General features: G+C 42.4%; 1 protein-coding gene across 10 annotated transcripts in view; it reads left to right on the forward strand.

The window, feature by feature from the left end:
• The window catches only part of FGGY (FGGY carbohydrate kinase domain containing), a 417,204-nt gene extending 397,896 nt beyond the window's left edge, over positions 1–19,308 (forward strand). For all 10 annotated transcript variants that reach the window (XM_042997390.1, XM_042997395.1, XM_042997396.1 and 7 more), the window contains 2 exons: positions 12,619–12,680; positions 18,153–19,308. In XM_042997390.1, coding sequence (XP_042853324.1) covers positions 12,619–12,680; positions 18,153–18,234 — 144 coding nt within the window. In that variant the 3' untranslated portion in view covers positions 18,235–19,308. The remainder of the gene's footprint in view (positions 1–12,618; positions 12,681–18,152) is intronic.
• Positions 19,309–19,941: the final 633 nt, after the last annotated feature.

Genomic DNA, 19,941 nt, shown 5'->3' on the forward strand with positions numbered 1-19,941 from the left:
AATCTCCCATTGGCCTGTTCTGTCCTAAACAAGATTTCTTTCTTACAGCCATGAACAGAGCATATCCTGGCCAATTGATTTTTGCGAATTAGAGGTACCAATTGAATTTTGCAACTAAGAGAGTATTTGTGGCGATTTCTGTTCGTCAACGTGTTTGATATAATAGATGGTAGATTCTACTCTCACTACTGAAGAAATTAGACCCAGAAAGGGTCTGTGGATTGAAAGAAAAGGAAGGGGTTGAGAATCAGGAAATAACCATGAGGTGAAGGAGTACATTTGGTAGGAAGGATGGAACCAGTGAGAAAATTGGACTGATGTGCAGTTGAAGCCAGAAAATGGCTGTTAGGGCATTGGAATACACGTAAGTGTAGCAGTTCCAGTAGATGATACGTTTCAGAGTGTGGCTGTGGGGATGAATGCTGGAGTAAAGCAAAGATGAACCATCCTGGAGTTGGGAGCTTCTTGAAACCATAATATTCAAGCATTGGATAGGTCTTGCAAATAGATGCTTCAGTGTCCCAGGATAGTGACAGATTTACAGGTAGATGGGGACACTAGGTGATCAAGGTCTTAGCTTCATTTAACATAAGGATGCAGGCAAGAGGCCAGCAGTCACAGCAGTGAGCTGCACAGGAGGTAGGTACGATTGTATGTCTGTCATCAGGTGGTATAAATCTCAGAGGAGCAGAGCTTTTTGCTTGTAGATGGAGGAATAATTGTCTGGAAAGGATTATGCAGAGCCATGTTTTGACTCCCAACAGCCCCCGAGCCCACCCACTCTACCAACCGGAAACCCGCACCCAAGTATATGCTTGTTACCTCTTGGCATTTTTAAATAAAGCTTCTGGAAGAGTAAGGTTTGTTCCAGCTGATGGGCAAGTAGTGGTAGTAATAATAATAATAGCTGTGTACGCGTAAGCATTTAATCCACAACACAAACCTATAAAATAAGTATTAAAACTCCCATTTTCAGAATGAGGATCTTGAGACTCAGAGTGCTAAATGGCAGAGCTAGGATTTGAATTATGGTCTCTGTATCACTGAAGCCTTTGTTCTGCAGTGAGTGGTTAAGAGTATAGGTTCCAAAGCTGTGCGTTTTCCCCGTATTTCTAGCGGAGATATGAAGCAGGTAAAGTGTTTAGCACAGTGCTGGACCATAGTTAGTACTCAATAAATGTTAGCTACTACTCCTGTTGTTGTTGTTGTTGTTGTTGTTGTTGTTGTTGAGTTATAGATATTGTCATGTCAGTTCCAGCCCACTGCAGAACTCTCAGCCAGAAGTGGCAGGACTCCTTTTCCCCAGTCAATAATAGATTCTTAGATGGGTAATGGGTTGCAGTTTTGAAGTCTGCAATGTCTGATGCTTTTAGTAAGAAGCTTGATATTTTTGCTTTCAGAAAACCCGTAAGAGGCGAGTCAAGCTCAGGTAAATAGGATGAATACTTGCTCCCCTATTCATGTTTGGACCCAACCCCTTAGCAGCCAGGCCATATATTAGGACCCACCCTCAGAATATTGCAACAATGGTAGGTAGTCTTTCCTGTTGTAGAAACACTCCCCTGGGCCATATTTGCTGTGACTGAATTTGGAATGACGCTGCCCCTTGCTGGAGAACCACAGTGGGTATGTTTCTTCTCAGGGTGGGCCTAGTAAAACCCTAATAAAATGTACCACGGGGAGTAACTGCTTTACTTGTCAGCTGAGAGTTAATCAAAAAAAGACATGTGTATCGAACCACCAGATTGCAGACCTGGCGAGACTTTAAAGATAATTTAATCCAACCCCCTCATTTTACTGATAAGGAAAGGGAGTCCCAGGGAGGGGAAAGGGCTTACTAAGGGTCATACAGCTGGCAGTAATTTTGTTTGTTTCAAAAATTAATATGAACAGTCTTTCTATACATCAATGAATCCACTTTCCTGCCTTTGTAAACACAATAGAATGACTGTAATTGAATTTGTCTTTGACAGTGGAGAAAGCAAGCTTTTAGAGTTTTACACAGCCCCAAAGTCATCAGGGAAAGATAAATTGTCATGAACTCACCTGAAGATCTGCCTATTGACTGACTGTGAGCTCCTCAAGGAATAGGCCTGGTATTATTCATGAGTTAAAGCAAGTTTTAAATCCTGCCTAAGCCACTTATTAGCTTAGGCAAGTCACTTAACCTCGATGAGCCTCTGTTGTAAATTCAGATAATAAGACTTTTGTTTCAGAATGTTTGTGAGCATCGAATGAGGCAAGATATACACAGTCCCTTGCTAAAATAGGAATTCAGTAAGTGTATATGTTCAGCAAACGTTTAGCTAATGCCCTGCTAAAAGCTAGGAATACATCAATGAATAAGAGAGCCAAGGACCCTGCTTTTATGGAGCTTAAATTCAGGAAGGAGGAGTAGAGGTGAGGGCCACAGAGGAAGAGGTAGACAGTAAATGAGGATGCAGATAAATTAACAGTAATAATTTCAGGTCATGCTAAGTGCTACGAAGGGTTTTAAAGACAAGCAAATGAGATGATCTGATAGAAGATGTTTGGGAGAAGTGGATATTTCAGCCAAGTGGCCAAGTCTGGCTTCTTTAAGATTATATTTGAAGAGGACCTAGGGGGACCTGGGTGGCTTAGTGGGTTAAGTGTTCGACTTCGGCTCAGGTGATGATCTCACGGTTTGTGGGTTCGAACCCCACGTCAGGCTCTGTGCTGACAGCTGGAGCCTGGAGCCTGCTTCTGATTCTGTGTCTCCCTCTGTACCCCTCGCCTGCTTATGCGCGCTCTCCCTCTCTCTCTCCCTCTCTCTCTCTCTCTCTCTCTGAAAAATAAATAAACATTAAAAAAAAATTTGAAGAGGACCTAAATCATATGAAAGATCCAGACAGTCAGAGATCCAAGAGAAGGGCATTCTTGGGAAAGCAAGAGCAGGCAGGACCCAGTTTGACATGTTCAATCAATAGCGAAGATGCTGGTGGCTTCCAGCATGATCAGCACAGTGAGTGAGGACAGGAAATAAGGTTGGAAGCAACAGCACAAGCATGATCTCCAAGTTCTGGGCCATTCTGCAGAATTTGAATTTTATTCAAAAAGCAGTGGGGGGTCCATTGCAGTCGTTAGTAGTGAGAGTGACTGTAATAGAGGAAAAACTAAAGATTTGATCTTTGTCCGCGATTCCTGGCACACGGCTCCTAAGATCCTTGGAATCTCTGGCATGAAAAGAGTTCTCTTTTGTATACTGATGAGATGACCGGCGGCTGGTGGCCAGGGGCCACAGACAGCTTCTGCATGGGCTGATTGAGTCAGTGGCCAGTGATTTTATCAATCAAGCCTATGTAATGAAACCTCCATAAAAACCCCTCAACAACAGGGTTTGGTGAGCTTTGAGTGACACACCCCAAAGGGCATGGGAGTTCCACACACACCCCCCATCCCTCAAACCTTGCCTATGTATCTCTTGTATTTGGCTGTTCCAGAATCACATCCTTTATCATAAACCAGTAATAGTAGTGAACTGTTTTCTGTGAGCCATTCTAGCAAATTCTCCATCCAAGAGGGGGATAGCTGGTCATGGGAACCTCCAGTTTACAGTCTATCAGAAGTACAGGAGAGCCCTGTGACTGGCATCCAGAGTCGGAGGTAGTCGTGGGGGACTGAGCCCTTAAACCTCTAGAGTCTAACGCTACCCCCGTAAAGTGTCAGAATCAAATTGAATTCTAGGACACACAGTTGGTGCCCAGAGAGGTAGAAAATTGATTGGTGTGAAGAAAAAAACCTACACATTTGGTGTCGGAAATACTGTGTGTGACAACAGCCCCAGGAGACAAAATCTAACTTACCTCATTCATTGATTCATTCAGCAAACACTTATGGATTACCTAGTCTCGCCAGGCACAGTTCTTAGTATAGTAAATGAATCAGATAAAAATCCCCGGCCACATGGAGTTTGCATGCAAGTAGGATAATAAATATGTAAAATTCGTGGAGTATTTATTCACTGTGTGCTGGTAGTATTCTAAGTGCTTTGCCTGAAATACCTCATGTGATCCTCACAGCAGTCCGATGAGAGGCATATTATTCCCATCCCCATTGTCAGAAGAGGAAACAGACGTACAGAAGTTAAATCATTTGTCTGGGACAATCTAGCCAGTCAGTAGTAAAGCCCAACTTCAAACTCTGGCAGTCTGCTATCGTCAGTCGATCATTGTAATCCCTGCACTACCTTTTCCCTCTCTGACAAATCACTGGGACTGACCCTGCTGCTTTTAGGGCACCAAAGTGGAAATCAGGAGACTAGTTAGGATATGGTGGCCAGAGAGTGGGGTGCTGGAATTTTCAGCCGTGCTGCAAGGAGGTATTGTTATTCCCACTTTACAAATGGGAAAACTGAGGCTTAGTTCAAACGTCTAGTGAGTTGGCAGAGCCCAGATGCAATCCCAAGCCCACCTCAAAAACCCCAAAATCTCTACATGAGCATCTCCATTTCCTGCAGAACACCCCCTCCTTTATGATCAGGAGGCTGAATTGAGGTCTATTTGGAGTTGAGATTTCAGAGCTGGGCATTTGTATTTGCTTATTTCTTTTTGGTAGGCATTATATAATTGGAAATTAAATATAAATATTCCAAGAATACATATATACATGTACAGTGTTGTTTCTTTTACCTTTTACAATTTTGGCTTTGGTAGATAGTATACGTAAAGTGAAATGCACAGATCTTAAGCACACAGTTTGATGAATTTTGGAAACTATATGTGCCCAAGTAATCACCACCCCATGTGGTGAGTAGATAGGTAGGTGGATGTATTGACATATAGATAGGTAGAACTTAAAATTATAAATGAAGTGCAAGTCTTCACATCATGATTAATAGTTACGTCTTCTCCCACTCTTTCCTTTCTCTCATCCCTCCTTGCTTCTCAATTGACTTTGTTGTCATCAATGCATGGAGGGTACACAGAATACCAGGTGCAGGTCAAAAGATGACTGTATGAAAAAAGAAAAACAAAACAAAATAAATAAAAGAACAACTAGCCATTACTTCATGTTTGCTGGAGGAACAAAATCACATTGCTATACTTTCTGTTTTTCTATGGAGGGGTCATGTGCCTCAGCCCACACATTACCATGTGAACTTGTTTTCCAGTAAAATGACTCAGAGTTCGTCAAGAAGGCAGATTCATGTATTTCAGAGAGCTATGTGTCAGCATCTCTGGAAAAAGGTATGGTGTACTGTATTGGCATATCATGCGTGCGTACACACACACACACACACACACACACACACACACACACATACACACACACACACTTACTCATTTTCAGCCAGGGAGCTCACACAATTAATAAGCAGCAGAAATGGGATTAGAGCTCAAGCCTAGGGGACTCGCGGGCCAGGCTTTTTGCATTACAGGGAAGACAGGAGCATTGAGTCTGAGTGTGAGGCTAAGCAAAGGTCCAGAGTCAGAGCTGGGGGCTTGAATTCTCGCTCAGCTATATATTGGCTTTATGACCTTGGGCAGATTTCTTACACTTTGCTCACTTCCTTGATGCATAAAGTGGGCATAGATGACAATATCTATGTCATAAAGTCGTGTTAAGGATTAAAAACGTCCCTTACATAAAGCTAGTAGCACAGTGGGCAGCATAGAGTAAGCACCTGGGAAATGTTGGCTTCAACCAGTAATAAGGCAATGGGAGTTGTCTGCTAAATCAATGGGTGCCACACTTTTTGGATCAGTTAAAAAAAAATTTGAGCTTGGATTCTTAACACATGGAAATTTACTGATGCAGAGGCATAGATGTGTTCTACTATGCTTGTAGATTATGTATACTGTAAAGCAGATGAAATATAGCTGAAATAAAATATTTTTAATACTTGCCTATCTTGACACTTTCATACTAACACTATGCAGCGATACCTAAAGGTATATTTTATATCTATGGCCGGGTGAGTTTCTAATGATTTTTAGTGTTTTGATGATTTCTGGATGATTTTATATGTGCCTGTATATCTATATCTAGATAATTTTGATTTCCTCCCAAGTCTTGTCTTACCTGACCAGGTCTTCATTGCTTTTAGATTATAACATGAAGAGGCTACTACCGAATAAAAGTATCACCGTTTTCTTATTCCCTTAGATCTGAATTCTCACCATTACCTTTAATTCATTGACTGAATGTTCTTCAGCCACCTGCCCATTTTGCAAAGGTTGGTGTAAATAAAACCAGGCAATACGTGTAAAGCCACTAACCTGGAACATGTAAATGATGACACGGAGCAAGTCCTTGGATGCTGGGAACCCCGGGCCAGCACCCTGCTGTCATCCCCTAGGTGTTGTAGAGATCCCATATTTCTTTTAAGAAACCTCACACATCTTACATGATTCGTGTCTCTCCGATGTGTGGACCAACTCACCACCCTGCTGACAATCTGCATATTAAATGCTGGTAAAGCTCCACTAATTTCTTTAGACCAGAAATCGTATAAAGGGCACTTCTAATGTGTTCTCCTGGAATCCTGATGAATCATTTCGTGCACTCCTTGGAGTGCAGGTGTACCATTTTAGAAACACTGGCTTACCTGATTTCACATTGCCCCTGTGATGCAAGCCCTCACCCTTTCATTCAGCGACTCTGCAAACATTAACCAAGCCCCTGTGAGTACTAGGACCGTGCTAGGCTTGACCCCTGCAGTGCCACGGTTCTTGCCTTCAGGGAGTGTGCAGTAGAACTCTCACCAGGCTAGATCCTGATTATTCTTCCCTGTGGACCGTGACTCTGGACACTGCCAGGCTTGCAGTGCCCTTTGGTACCTAGGCCTGGATTATCTGACAGCCTTCCCAAATTCTTAAAGCCATTGTTTTCCCTCCCCTGGCTAGGGGAGAAGGTACCAGTTCCTGCATTCCTCCGATGACTGATATCAGTGTGTCTGCCACTCACTGAATGCCCATCTTCGTGAGTGCTGAAAAGCCCCATTCTTTCCAGCCTAATTTCCCTGGATAACTCACCCCAGGGTAGCCTAAAGCCCTTTGCTAGCTCCCAAGCCAGGCCATAACACATGAGAACTGGGTGTGTCCTGTGCCCACACAGGCCTGGTGATTGCCAGTGCTGCAGCCGGAGAAGTGGTGAGCAGTGTGTGTGGACTGGTATCTCGGCCTTGACACGGCAGGGAAGGGTCAAACCCCATGAATGCGGTCTTTCATGACCATGGTACAGGGCCCCCATTTTTTCCTACAGAAAGCCTCCACTTGCTTTCAGAAGTGACGATCCAATGTGAACTTTCATGGTTTATTTATAGCTCTGCCTTATAGAGAGAAAGAAAAGAAGTGATTAAAATGTGCTTTTACAAAATATTTTGTTTTTAAAAGGCTTTCATTGTGTGGGCAAAAAGGAAAGAGAAAAGTCACTGCATTCATTGTGCTGTCTAGACTCTCAAACAAAGAGGGTAGCGTGCTGCAAATTAAGATTGTCCAGCTCCTGCCTGCCGACAAGAAGTATGAATTTTGAGGCCAACTTCAAACAAACCCTTTTGAACAGAAATATATTGTGGGGGGGGGTGACTATATTTAGCACGTGTCAGCATTCCCATAATAAATTCATATTGTTATGCTGTGGTAATTTCCAGATCTACTGCAGCCAGTGGGTTCTTGAGGTTTTGGCTTAATGTTAGTTATTTGGAGAAATTAAAAAAGCCAGCAGTGCTGTTTCTGATGACAGCAGTGATTCTCTGGGCATTCTCCATATTGGGTCCAATACCCGTAATGAGGCCTGCCTCCCAGGAGACAGGGGAGAGGAGCACGAGTCGTTTTGAGTGCCTATGTAAGCATAACTTTTTTTTTTTTTTTTTTTAGAATGCAGTATTTTTTTTATCCTTAAATGATCAAATCCACAGATGTCACTGTAGAAAAATTAGAAAAGAGAAAAAAAATTACCACCCATGCTCATGAACCTGTTAAGTTCTAATATATTTTCACCCCCTGTTTATTGTGCGTATCTAACTCGTGTTTAGGACAAACGTGATTCTTGAGACAGAAATGAGAAACGACGATCTTTTTCACTCCCACTGCCCCCTAACACTTGTGCAGTGGGGCTAGTTTTTTCTCTGCCCTGGTAGTTCCGTTGCTTTCTTAGATAAGTACACAGCCAGCCTTGGGTAATACAAGTTTTATGGTCTCCTTAAGTTGTGAGACATAGCCCAGATTCAGAAATTAGAATATCAAGGAATATATAATAATCATTACATGAGTTTTTACCCCAAGATAAGACATCTCCCCACTCCCCAGCAAGGGTCTGCTGCACATGACAGGACATAACTGTGATCAGTGTTCTCTCTTCCTCATTCCCTCTCCCGCGTATTTGTTTTTCCTCTTGTTCCTAGTTAGAGGGTGGAAGGGAAGAGAAGTCAGGGGTGTAGAAAGTTCTCATGTGATCAGCTCCCTTAGCCTACTAGGTGTTTGTAGCTAGGCTCCATCAGAGATTTTTTTTTTTTCAATTTTTTTTTAATGTTTGTTTTTGAGAGAGCTCGAGTGGAGGAAGGGCAGAGAAAGGGGAGGACAGAGGATCCAAAGCTGGCTCTGTGCTGTCAGCACAGATTGGGGGCTTGAACTCACCACCCGTGAGATCATGTCCTGAGACTATGTTGGACGCCTGATAGACTGAGCCACCCAGGCACTCCCATTGTAGAGATTTTTTGGAGACCCCCCACTTTTGGAAACTTCTCATGTATAATATCTTGTCCTTGTTAATGCTACTCTTCAAATAGACTGTTTACTCTTCATTCCTTAGACATCCAGTAGGGTCATCTCAAGCTTCTTTATGCAGACCCCCTCTGCCTCATTGGACAGTATATGAAACAATCCATGACCGCTTTCTCACACATGGGCCACCTAGGGTTCATGGGAACCAGCCATGCCTTTTGGAGTCTGACAGACTCTGGAAGTGCTGGCTCATTCCAGTGCTGGCTCCTTCACTTCTACACTGATGCTGCCCGCCAGCCCTCCTCTTCCAGATGGGCATCTCACTCAGTCCCCTGTGTCCCACAACCTCAGGGACACATATCAGGTTCCCTGTTGTTCTCATTGAAGCCCTGCTCTCTTGATTTCTGAAGCGGGGACTCCTCTCACCCCTCCCCTGGAAGTAGGCCTCATACACAATAATCCAACGATTCAGTCCTAAAAATCTCTCTTTCTGCCCTTCCATGTGGATGAAAGTTCTAAGAGTTGATTAATGGGTCCTCAACCACCTTTTTTTTTTTTTTCCTTTTTCCCACCAATTCTTCAGGGTGGTCTGTTTCCAGCTCACTTTGGTATCTTATACATGTCAACTTTAGATCTCAGCCAAAACTTCCATTTGAGCATTCTGTCACGTGTATGACCCTTAAGTTCATTCATCCCATAGACATTCCCTGAGTGCACGATACACCAGATGCTGAGTCTGGCGGTGGGAATAATTATAACAGTTCCTGTCTTAAGGAGCTCAGAGTCTAGTCAGGGAGGCTGGTGTGCTAACAAAAAATTGTGGTGCCATGTCATAAATGCTATGATAGATGGTAGCCCAAGTTGCTGTGGGAGCAAATAATTCAGTCTAGGTGGGAGGTAGGCCACAGGGATGAGTCAGAAAAAACCTCCTCAGTGGAGTCAATACCTGAGCTAAGTTTAATGTTGAAATCTATACTTTTTATAAATTTTTTTTATAACATTTATTTATTTTTGAGACAGAGAGAGACAGAGCATGAACGGGGGAGGGTCAGAGAGAGGGAGACACAGAATCTGAAACAGGCTCCAAGCTCTGAGCTGTCAGCACAGAGCCCGACGCGGGGCTCGAACTCACAGCCCTCACGGACCGTGAGATAATGACTTGAGCTGAAGTCAGCCGCTTAACCAACTGAGCCACCCAGGTGCCCCTGAAATCTATACTTTTTAAAGAAACCCCTCTTTTTAAACCTTTAAAATCTCTAGTGCTGGTGTTTGTTTCTCAATAATTAATTATTTTATTTTTGAAGTTTATTTGTTTTGAGAGAGAGAGAGAGAGAGAGAGAGTGCATGTGCGCAAGCAGGAGAGGGGCAGAGAGAGAGGGAGAGAGAGAATCCCAAGCAAGTTCTGCACTGTCAGCCCAGAGCCCATGCGGGGCTTGATCTCACAAACTGTAACCTAAGCTGAAATCAGGAGCCGGATGCTTAACCGACTGAGTCACCCAGGCGCCCCCCTCACTAATTTATTTTAAAAACAGGCAAAGGTAATGTGAAGAAGGGAAGAAAGCCCTGGTGTGTACCATTTGTCCACACAACTGTTTCCCTGGGAAAGGAAAGGACATTTATGGAGCACCCTTTATAATACAAATTTCCTGGGTCCCACCCATGAAGGCAGTTCCGGAATGTCCTCTCAAGTCCAAGGCTTGAGGTCAACCAAGAGGAGTATTTCCTGAGGGCATTTTCAGGATTCCAAAGAGCAAGAGGAGGCAGAAATCCACTCTGGAAGGACTGCAGAGCACTACTCTGAAAGAAGAAGTGAGGACAGAACAAGAGAGTTGGCAATGGAGATTGCTGAGGCCATCTTCACAAGATATGGGGCTTACTTTAAAGGAACCAGAACTTAGTCTATGAAGGAAAATACGGAGTGAGCAGAGCTCTTAAAATATCCTTGTAGAGTGGAATAAAAGCAGTCTCACTAAAATGTGTTTAAATGTTTGTCCCTCCACAAAATGGCCCCAGATTGTCCTTTTTAAGTTCTTCTTATCATGGTTTCCTTTTCAGTAATTTTTCGTAATTTAGAAAATCTCCCCCTTTCTTATGACTGCCATTTTCTTTTGTCATCACTGTGCTTGCTGACCTCAGCATCTCTTATTTCCTAGTCGGCCCTTTTAAATCCATTGAGGATTTATCTAGATAACCAGATAACTCTCAGAACGTTCATGTCATCCTTGGGGAAGAGTTGGTAGAGCATCCTAGCCGGGGTAGAAGACATATATGTAAGTGATTAGCAGATGAAAAAGTATCAACTTTCCTAACCCTCAAATAACTACAGAGAAGTTGTTTATCTACTTCTAGCAAAGTGTTTATCATACTCTATTTTGATCGCAGTAAATGTCTCTTCCATTCTCTGGTGAGCTCCTTGGTGAAAAGGCCCATGTGATCTTCATATCTGTTTCCTATGCATTTGAATGCTGTGCTTGGTACATAGAAGGGGCTTGGTTTATTTTATGAATATTCTAGGTGCTGAGTAAGCAATAAGTAGACAGAGCTCCTGGCCTCATGTGGCTTGCATTCTGGTTAGGGCAAGGAGTGGGAGGGAAGATAAGGTGTACATAAAGAGGTAAGTACATGGCATACCAGAAACGAATCAGTGGTAAATAAAATATATAATACAATAATTTATATAAATGTAAATAAATGCATAGAAATAATATATAAATTATTTCTTCCCCTGCTACTATGTAAGTTTCCCCAGGACAAAGGGTATGTCACGTGCAAATCTAGCACAATGCCTGGTACATAGTGAGTAATTAATAGATATGTGGAATAAGAAGTTGTACATACGTTACCCCAGAATCACTATATCCTCAACAATAAGAGTTCCATAACTGTTCCTAAGGCAGGCCTATTTGAGGAGATGTATCATGCCATTGCCTGCCGTCTCCCTGGTCGAGTCTGTTGGACTCCAGAGTTTGGGTTCATTCCATTCCCCCTAACTTTTCCATCACCTTACCAGCGTTGGGAGACTGCCCAAGGAAACCTAACCCTCTCATTCCTATAATGGAGCCCACACAAGCCGTGGTTGATCTTCATGCTGCACATATCAGCCACGTCCACCTACCCACTGCAATTCACCGTCTGCCCAGTTGCCCCATTGTAAAGACAAGAATGTCCTGAAGTCATATTCCAGAGTTCAAGTAAATTAGACTCAGCCCACAGGCCTCACATCTGTGCTCACAGTGTTAAAGAGTGCTGGAAAAAAGAGCTGACAATGAACTGAAGAGGTCTTTTTTTTGTTTTTTTTAGTCACTTATTTATTTTGAGAGAGAGAGAAAGAGAGAGCAGGGGAGGGGCAGAGAGAGAGAATCCCACGCAGGCTTCATACTGCCAGTGTGGAGCCTGACATGGGGCTCGAACCCATGAACCGTGAGAGCATGACCTGAGCTAAAATCAAGAGTCAGACGGTTAACCTACTGAGCCACCCAGGCGTCCCTGAACTGAAGAAGTCTTAAACATGTTATCCTGAAGAGCAGGTGCAAAGTGGGTTCCATTCAGTTATTGTTATCTTGAGTTTAAGTAAACAGTGTACTCAGTCGCTAATTATATTGCCTTCTTCAGCCCTCCTCTCCAGGTAATGAGAAGGGAAAATAATTTCCTGCTCTCTGCAGGTGGTCTTAAAGGTGTTTTGCCTTTTGGGGTTGGTTTTGCCCAGAAGCCTTCAGTACTCAGTCATTTATTAAGCCCAGTCTGTTTGGTCATAGATTTAACTTTTAATGTTCATTGGGTTTTATTCTCACCACCAAAGAGAAGTTGAAAAAAAAAAAAAATGGACCAACTGAATATCCTAAGGGGGAATGGTATCTAATTAGAATGTTCTTGCACATGACAAATCACTTTGATTTTAGCTTGCCAACTCAGCTCTTTTTTTTCCATTTGACAGGAGGCAATGTCTAGAATGAGCAAAGTTGGGAAAGTCGTGTTTCCCAGACTTGAGGATAAAAGGTAAGTTTGTATTTTTTATATGCACAATACTGAGGAATGAGGACATACAAGGATAAGTAACTGCAGAGCTAGAATAAACCTTGGGGGCTTCTAATCCAGTTCTTTCATTTAATAGTTGACACAACTGAGTCCCAAAGAGGTGAAGTTACTTTGTTACCTAAAGTCACAGAGCAAGGTAGGGCCAGACCAGTGGGTCAAATACAGACTTCTGAACTCTCAGACCACTAATCTTTTCCCTATGTCATTAGCTGCAAGTCTGGTCTTTTGTTCTAAAATGGGGGATCTCTGACATCTTCCATTAAAGGACACAGTAGCATCTGTCTGTCCTTCCACCCATTGCATCTCTTGGCGTTGGGGACTACAACATGACCTTGGTCAGTATTTTAACCCCAATTCACAAAATACTACTTTACTGAGCTCCTGCTATAGGCAGCACATTATGCTAATTTGCCTGTGGCCAGGGTTTAGAGGGGAATAGGACATAATCTTCTGTATGCACATAGATCATTTCAGAACGGAAGGAGAGGTTCTACAATAGAAGTATTACCGGGTGACAAAGTAATTCAAGAAAGAAAGGAATGTGACCCTGTAGGGGTAAGAGAAAGCTTTTGAGAGGAGACAAAGTCTACACTGTCTTTAATGCTTGAAAGAAATGGTCTCACAGACCAAAACAGGAAAGGACATTCTCAGTAGAGGGAATAACATGTGCAAAGTTATAAAGGTGGGAACAGCTTGCTATATTTAGATAACCATAAACAACGTAGAATTCTGAAATACAAAGTGTGAGATGGAGAGTGGCAGGAAGTACAATAGGCGAGAGGGGGGTGTGGAGGGGGTCATCTCATAAGGAGCTTTGAGGCCGTGATGGAAACCTCATCCTACGGGCAGACTGGGGATACTGAACTTCAGGCAGCGGTAGGACCTAGCCAGATGCAGATTTTAGAAAGATCCCTGTCAGAGAGTGAATTAGAGGACCCAAGGGTAAAAGCAGAGAGGCCACACGGAAGTCTTTTCCATCTGGGTGACAGATGAAAAACACCTATATTAAGTCATTGGCACTGAGCTTAAAAATGGAAGGATAGGGGTGCCTGGCTGGCTCAGTCTGAAGAACATGTGAGTCTTGATCTTGGGGTCATGAGTTTGAGCCCCACGTTGGGTGTACAGATTACTTAAAAAATAAGATCTTTCTCAAAAAAATAAAACAATGAAAATGGAAGGACAGTTGTCCAAGTGGCTTTTATAATTTTAGGGATGTATTTGAAGTTAAGCATAAAAGCAAATCCCACCTCTGTAACAGGCAAAGGTGCTGATCCCACTGAAGAAGCATGATCAGTATTTAACAAAGTTGGAAATGTCCATGGAAAAGCAATCCAGTTCCTTTTAATTTTCTTAAAGCAGGTTTCCACATGGAGTTGGATTGTTAACCCTCCGAATATAAAGCCCTCCCTGAATTCTGGAGTCAGAGAGGCAGGCCATTTTACATGGGGGAGCTCAAGTCAGGAGCATTGAGAGGTCTGAGTCCCCACTGGCCTTGGAAGTCATCGGCTAGCAGCTTCCTCCTTTTGTAGAAAGATTCTTGTTCTTCATCTCTGCCCTGACCCTCCCAAGACATTTGAGGGAAGTCTATTTTTAAGTTCTTTCAGTAAATCCACATGTTCTTTTGAAAAGCATCCTTAGCGTGTCAGCTGGGAGCCCTCCTCTGGGGAGGCAGCACATGTGGTGCTCTAGCACCATCTACAGGCAGCCCAAGGTTTGCAAGTAGAAAGCTAACACTTCCTTATGAAAGACTTCAGCATCTCCTCAGTACCTCAAGTCACATTACTATCTGTACGAGACGTTTACTTAGGTCTGTGCCCCACAGAAGCCACTGACTGAGTGTGGGGAGAATAAGAAGAGAGGAAATTCAGCTGATTTTAAAATTTAGGACCACAGAGAGCATAATCTAGTGACTCTGGTTCAATATGCTTTTTTCAGAAAGATCCTCAATCTCATCCTTCTACCCAGACCAAATTTATCTGTAAACGTAGTCACTTAAAAGTGCCCTGGGGAAAAAAAACCCGTGCTTCAAAGAGAAGGATCAACAGAGTAAAAAGGAAATCTGCAAAATAGGAGAAAATATTTGTGTATCATATATCTAATAAAGGATTAATACATAGAATATACGGAGTACTCTTAAGACTCAACAACAATAGGGGTGCCTGGATGGCTCAGTCGGTTAAGCGTCCGACTTCAGTTCAGGTCATGATCTCGCAGTTCGTGGGTTCAAGCCCCGCCTTGGGCTCTGTGCTGACAGCTCAGAGCCTGGAGCCTGCTTCACAGTCTGTGTCTCCTTCTCTCTGCCCCTCCCCCATTCACGCTGTGTCTCTGTCTCTCAAAAAAATGAGTGAATGTTAAAAAAAATTAAAAAAAAAAAGACTCAACAACAACAACAACCCAAATCAAAAGTGGGTACCGATCTTGAATAGATATCCCTCTAAAGATTACATACAAATGTCCAATAAGCACATGAGGAGATGTTCAACATTGCTAATAATTAGGGAAATGCAAATCAAAACCTACAGTGAGATACCACCTTACACCCATTAGGATGATTACCATGAAAAAAGAGAAAATAACAAGTGTCAACAAGGATACGGAGAAATTGGATCCCTTGTACACCATTGGGAGAAGCATGACATGATGCAGCCACTGTGGTGGTTCCTCAAAAGCTAAAAATAGAATTACCATATGATCCAGAAATTCCACTTCTGGGTATGTACCCAAAAGGACTGAAATCAGCATCTCAAACAGAAATTTCTACTCACATGCTCATAGCAGCATTGTTCACAGTGGCTAAAATGTGGAAGCAACCCATGTAGCCAGTGGCGGGTGAATGGCTAAAGAAAAGTGCATACATACAGTGGAATATTATTCAGCCCTAAAAAGAAAGGACATTTTGACACATGCCACAACATGTGTCAGTCCCATTTACAGATAAAGAAATTTAGACACAAATGGATTAAACAACTTACCCAGGGTCACAACATGGATGAACCTTGAGGGCATGATGCTAAGTGAAAAAAGCCAGTCACAAAAGGACAAATATTATAGGGTTGCGCTTATATGAAGTACATAGAATCAAATTCATAGAGAAAGTGGAATGGTGGTTGCCATGGGCTGCAGGAAGGGGGAGAATGAGGAGTTGGTGTTTCATGGGCACAGAGTTTTAGTTTTGCAAGCTGAAGACAGAGCTGTGGATGGAATGGTGATGGTTGCACAGCAGTGTGAGTGTATTTAATGCCACTGCAGTGTATACTTAAAAATGGCTAAATTTCATGTTATGTGTATTTTACAATAAAACATTTTTTGAGAAAAGGAAAAAGCACGGGGGGAAAATGTGCCTTGGACCTCAGCTTCCCATGTGTAAAAAAAAAAAGGAAAAATATAGTCTATCCATCTTTTGGTGTTCCAGGATAATGGAAGGATATAAGAACAACATTAATCCCTACTTGTGAACACTTGACAGCTCACAGAATATTTCATGTCTAAAATTCAGTCAATCTGTGACAGAGGTACGGTTATCATCCCTCTTATGGCAGGGAAACGGAGACAGCATTTAAAGAAGTTGTCCAGGGGCACCTGGGTGGCTTGGTTGGCTGAGTGTCTGACTCTTAATTTTGGCTCAGGTCATGATCCCAGGGTCGTGGGATCAAGCCCTACATCAGGCTCTGCACTGAGCATGGAGCTTGCTTAAGATTCTCTCTCTCTTTCTCTCTGCCCCTCTCCCCACTCATGCTCTTTTTCTCTCTCTCTAAAATAACAAAAAGAAAAAATTTTTTTAAAGTTGCCCAAAGTCACCCAGACTTCTCTGCCTGTGAAGCCAATACTTCTTCCACTGGGCAAAGAATAAGACCAATGAACAAAGTTGCTGCACAGTTGTCAGGATTAAAATTGAAAATCTTCAGGGCACCTGGGTGGTTCAGTTGGTTAAGTGTCCGGCTTTGGCTCAGGTAATGATCTCATGGTTCATGAGTTTGAACCCCACGTCAGGCTCTCTGCTGTCGGTGCAGAGCCCATGTGGGATCCTCTGTCCCCCCCTCTCTCTCTCTCTCTGCCCGTCCCCTGCTCAGACTCTCTCTCAAAAATAAATATTTAAAAAACAAAATAAAAAATAAAAATTGAAAATCTTCAAGTATATGAGAAGGTTATTGACCCAAACTCCCTTCGAACAGTTTTGATATTCCAGAATGGAGATATCCATCTCATATAATATAAGAAGTATTTAATGGTAAATTGTCATAGAATATTGTTAGAAGGAGAAAACTTCTGTCCCCAAAATCATTCTATGATTAATAAATTTCGAGGCTCATAGAATGGGTTTTAGTAGAATCTACTTAGTGCAAGAGTGTTGATAATGTTGGAATATTAATTTTTTTTAATGTAGTAACCATAATTGGCACTGATAACCCTAAGATCCGGGCACTATTCTCAGTGTTTTTCATTCATTGCCTCATTTAATTCACCTAACAGCTCTATTGAGGTAGATTCTATAATTATTCCCATTTACAGATAAAGAAATTTAGATACAAATTGATTAAGGAACTTACCCAGGGTCACACATGGCTTGGTAGATTCTGGAATGTTCTGGAAAGAACTCTTCTGGAAGGAGTTCTCAGGAAAGAAGTCCTCTGGAAGGAAGTTGGCTTCCTCAATCCCATGTCAACCCCACCTCATGTCAGCCCCTCCCAACCAAGAGGAGTAAGGACAAAGTTACAAGTGTTCAAGTATAATTTGTCTTAGCTGCTATTATCCCTTTCAAAATCAGGCTGCCTCGTGGCCAAGACCACATTCTAACAGGTCCAGGGATAACAAGTCTACCAGGACCCAGATGGAGAGGAGGATGGGAGGGCAAGATCCACCCAGGGATGCCTGCACGGCAGGGCACAACTAGAGGGAAGGCCTTAGTGACATTTTCACAGGATTGTACTCCCAGATAAAGCAGTCTGCAAAGGAAATGTAGGTGTGGAATCCACAAAGGGTGATGAAAATGTTCAGTCTCTTCTCTTTTCGGGCTGTGGTTTTTAAACCAGTCATCAAACCTGGGGCTAGTCATAAATGAAATATTTATGAAAGCTGGGAGTGAGAAGGGGCCTATGTTGAGCCTAAGCCTCTTAGTATGTTATAGTGGAGGCTGTGAAGTCAGACAGACCTCAGTCTGCATTCCAGCCTTGCCAGTCTTTAGCTGTCCTACTTTAGATACGCCTCTCTGAGCAAATGTCTTCCCTTCTACAATGAGGATAATAACACCCCACGTAGGTTAGGGATAATAGCGATGAATCATGCTGATCCATTGCTCAGGATGCTAGAAGCATTCACAAAATGGGAGACGTCTGCATGACCATAAGGGATATGTTCCTGTTCTTCTGAATATAAGGGGAAGCTGCATCGCGGTTGTGTCTGAGATCATTCAGCATATTCATTTTTCTCCCACAGATACTATGACAAGAAATACCAAGTATTCCTGAAGCTGGTTGAACACCAGAAGGAATATGCAGCAATCATGAAAGGAGACTGAGCAGAGCGTGCAGGTGCCAGTGCCAGAAGGTTCTGCGTCACTACATCAGGGATTTCTGTCTTATCTTATATTCAAGACCCTTTAGGTATCACTCTATCATTTCTGTATCGTCTCTTAATAAAGGCAACCGAGACGTGTGCAACCAGAACTAGAGTCTTCCATTCCAAAATACCACCATGATGTAGTTAGCAGTTTCTGCAGACACTACCATAAAGACAGAAGTTTTCCATAAGGTTATAGGGTCTCCCATGGGACGAGACCTTGGAGCCCATTCAGCCCAGGGAAAGCTTGCACTGGTTGAGTCACTGTCAGCCATCAAATGAAAGACTTGCATTGCTTTAGGTGTGACAGCTAATGTTTATTTTATAGGGTGGCTGAAAGCCTATTATTAACGTCTTATTTGGAAATAATTTCAAACTTACAGAAAAGTTGCAGGAATAGGAATTATGCAAGGAACACCCATGCATCTTTTACCTCTAATATATTCACCCCATTGGCCCTACCAATTGTACGTTCTTTCCACACACATATATATACATGTATATGTACATACACACATGTGAATTTGTGAGTCATTTGAGAGTGAATTTCCTTAGACTTTTTATATAGCACTTTTATTTAATTTTCACTCATATTCCAGTTTTGTCAACTCAGTGTCCTTTATGGCATCCCCCCCACCCCTCCTGTGTAGGATCCAATCTAGAGTCAGATACTGCATTTAATGGCAGAATCCTCATCTTGCAGTTACCATGTTAAAAATAGGTACTGGTAGGAATCATCAGTGGATCCAGGAGGGAATTTTAACAAGTGGCAGGATGTATGCGTGGTCTTAAAATGTCTCCTCCCAGATTGTTTAGTACTTACAAGAGGAGAAACAACATTAACTATACAGGGAAGAAATGGGACAGCATCTTGATTGGGGGATGTAAATTAACTTCATATGGGTAGATGGACATCACGTGCCTCTAGATGTGCTAGCCTGAAGTCACGGCATCAGTCTGGCTGGGAATGCATAGCCTGAATCTAATCATAAAAAAAAAAACATCAGACAAACCCAAAATGGGCAGCATTCTATTTTTTAATGGACTATATTCTTCAAAAATGCCTGTGTCATAAAGACAAAGAAAGGCTGTGTAAAGTTTCCAGATTAAAGGAAACTAAAAAAAAACATAAAGACTATAAAAGCTTTTGATGGAGACAAGTATTTGAAAAAAAAAAAAAAGAAGAAGGTTGATACCATAACACATGCATAAACACACATAGACATACACATTTGTACACATACACACTCACACACAACATTCCAGACCCAAGAGTAACCACTAATGTTGGCTCTAGAGCCGCCATAATTCAGATGAGTTTGGATAGAGGACACATAGACTTCGACAGGTAGGGAAGAAAAGTCACTACAGGCCAGTCCATAGACATCATTTTATTTTTTTTAATTTAAATCCAAGTTAGTTGACACGCAGTGTAATAATGGTTTCAGGAGTAGAATTTAGTGATTCATCACTTTCATGTAACACCCAGTGCTCATCCCAACAAGTGCCCTCCTTAATACCCATCATCCATTTTAGCTCATCCACCCACCCACCTCCCTTCCAGCAACCCTCAGTTTGTTCTCTGTATTTAAGAGTCTCTTATGGTTTGCCTCCCTCTCTGTTTTTATCTTATTTTTCCTTCCCTTCCCTTATGTTCATCTGTTGT

This window comes from Panthera tigris, chromosome C1, assembly GCF_018350195.1.
Source record: "Panthera tigris isolate Pti1 chromosome C1, P.tigris_Pti1_mat1.1, whole genome shotgun sequence".
Lineage (NCBI taxonomy): Eukaryota > Metazoa > Chordata > Mammalia > Carnivora > Felidae > Panthera > Panthera tigris.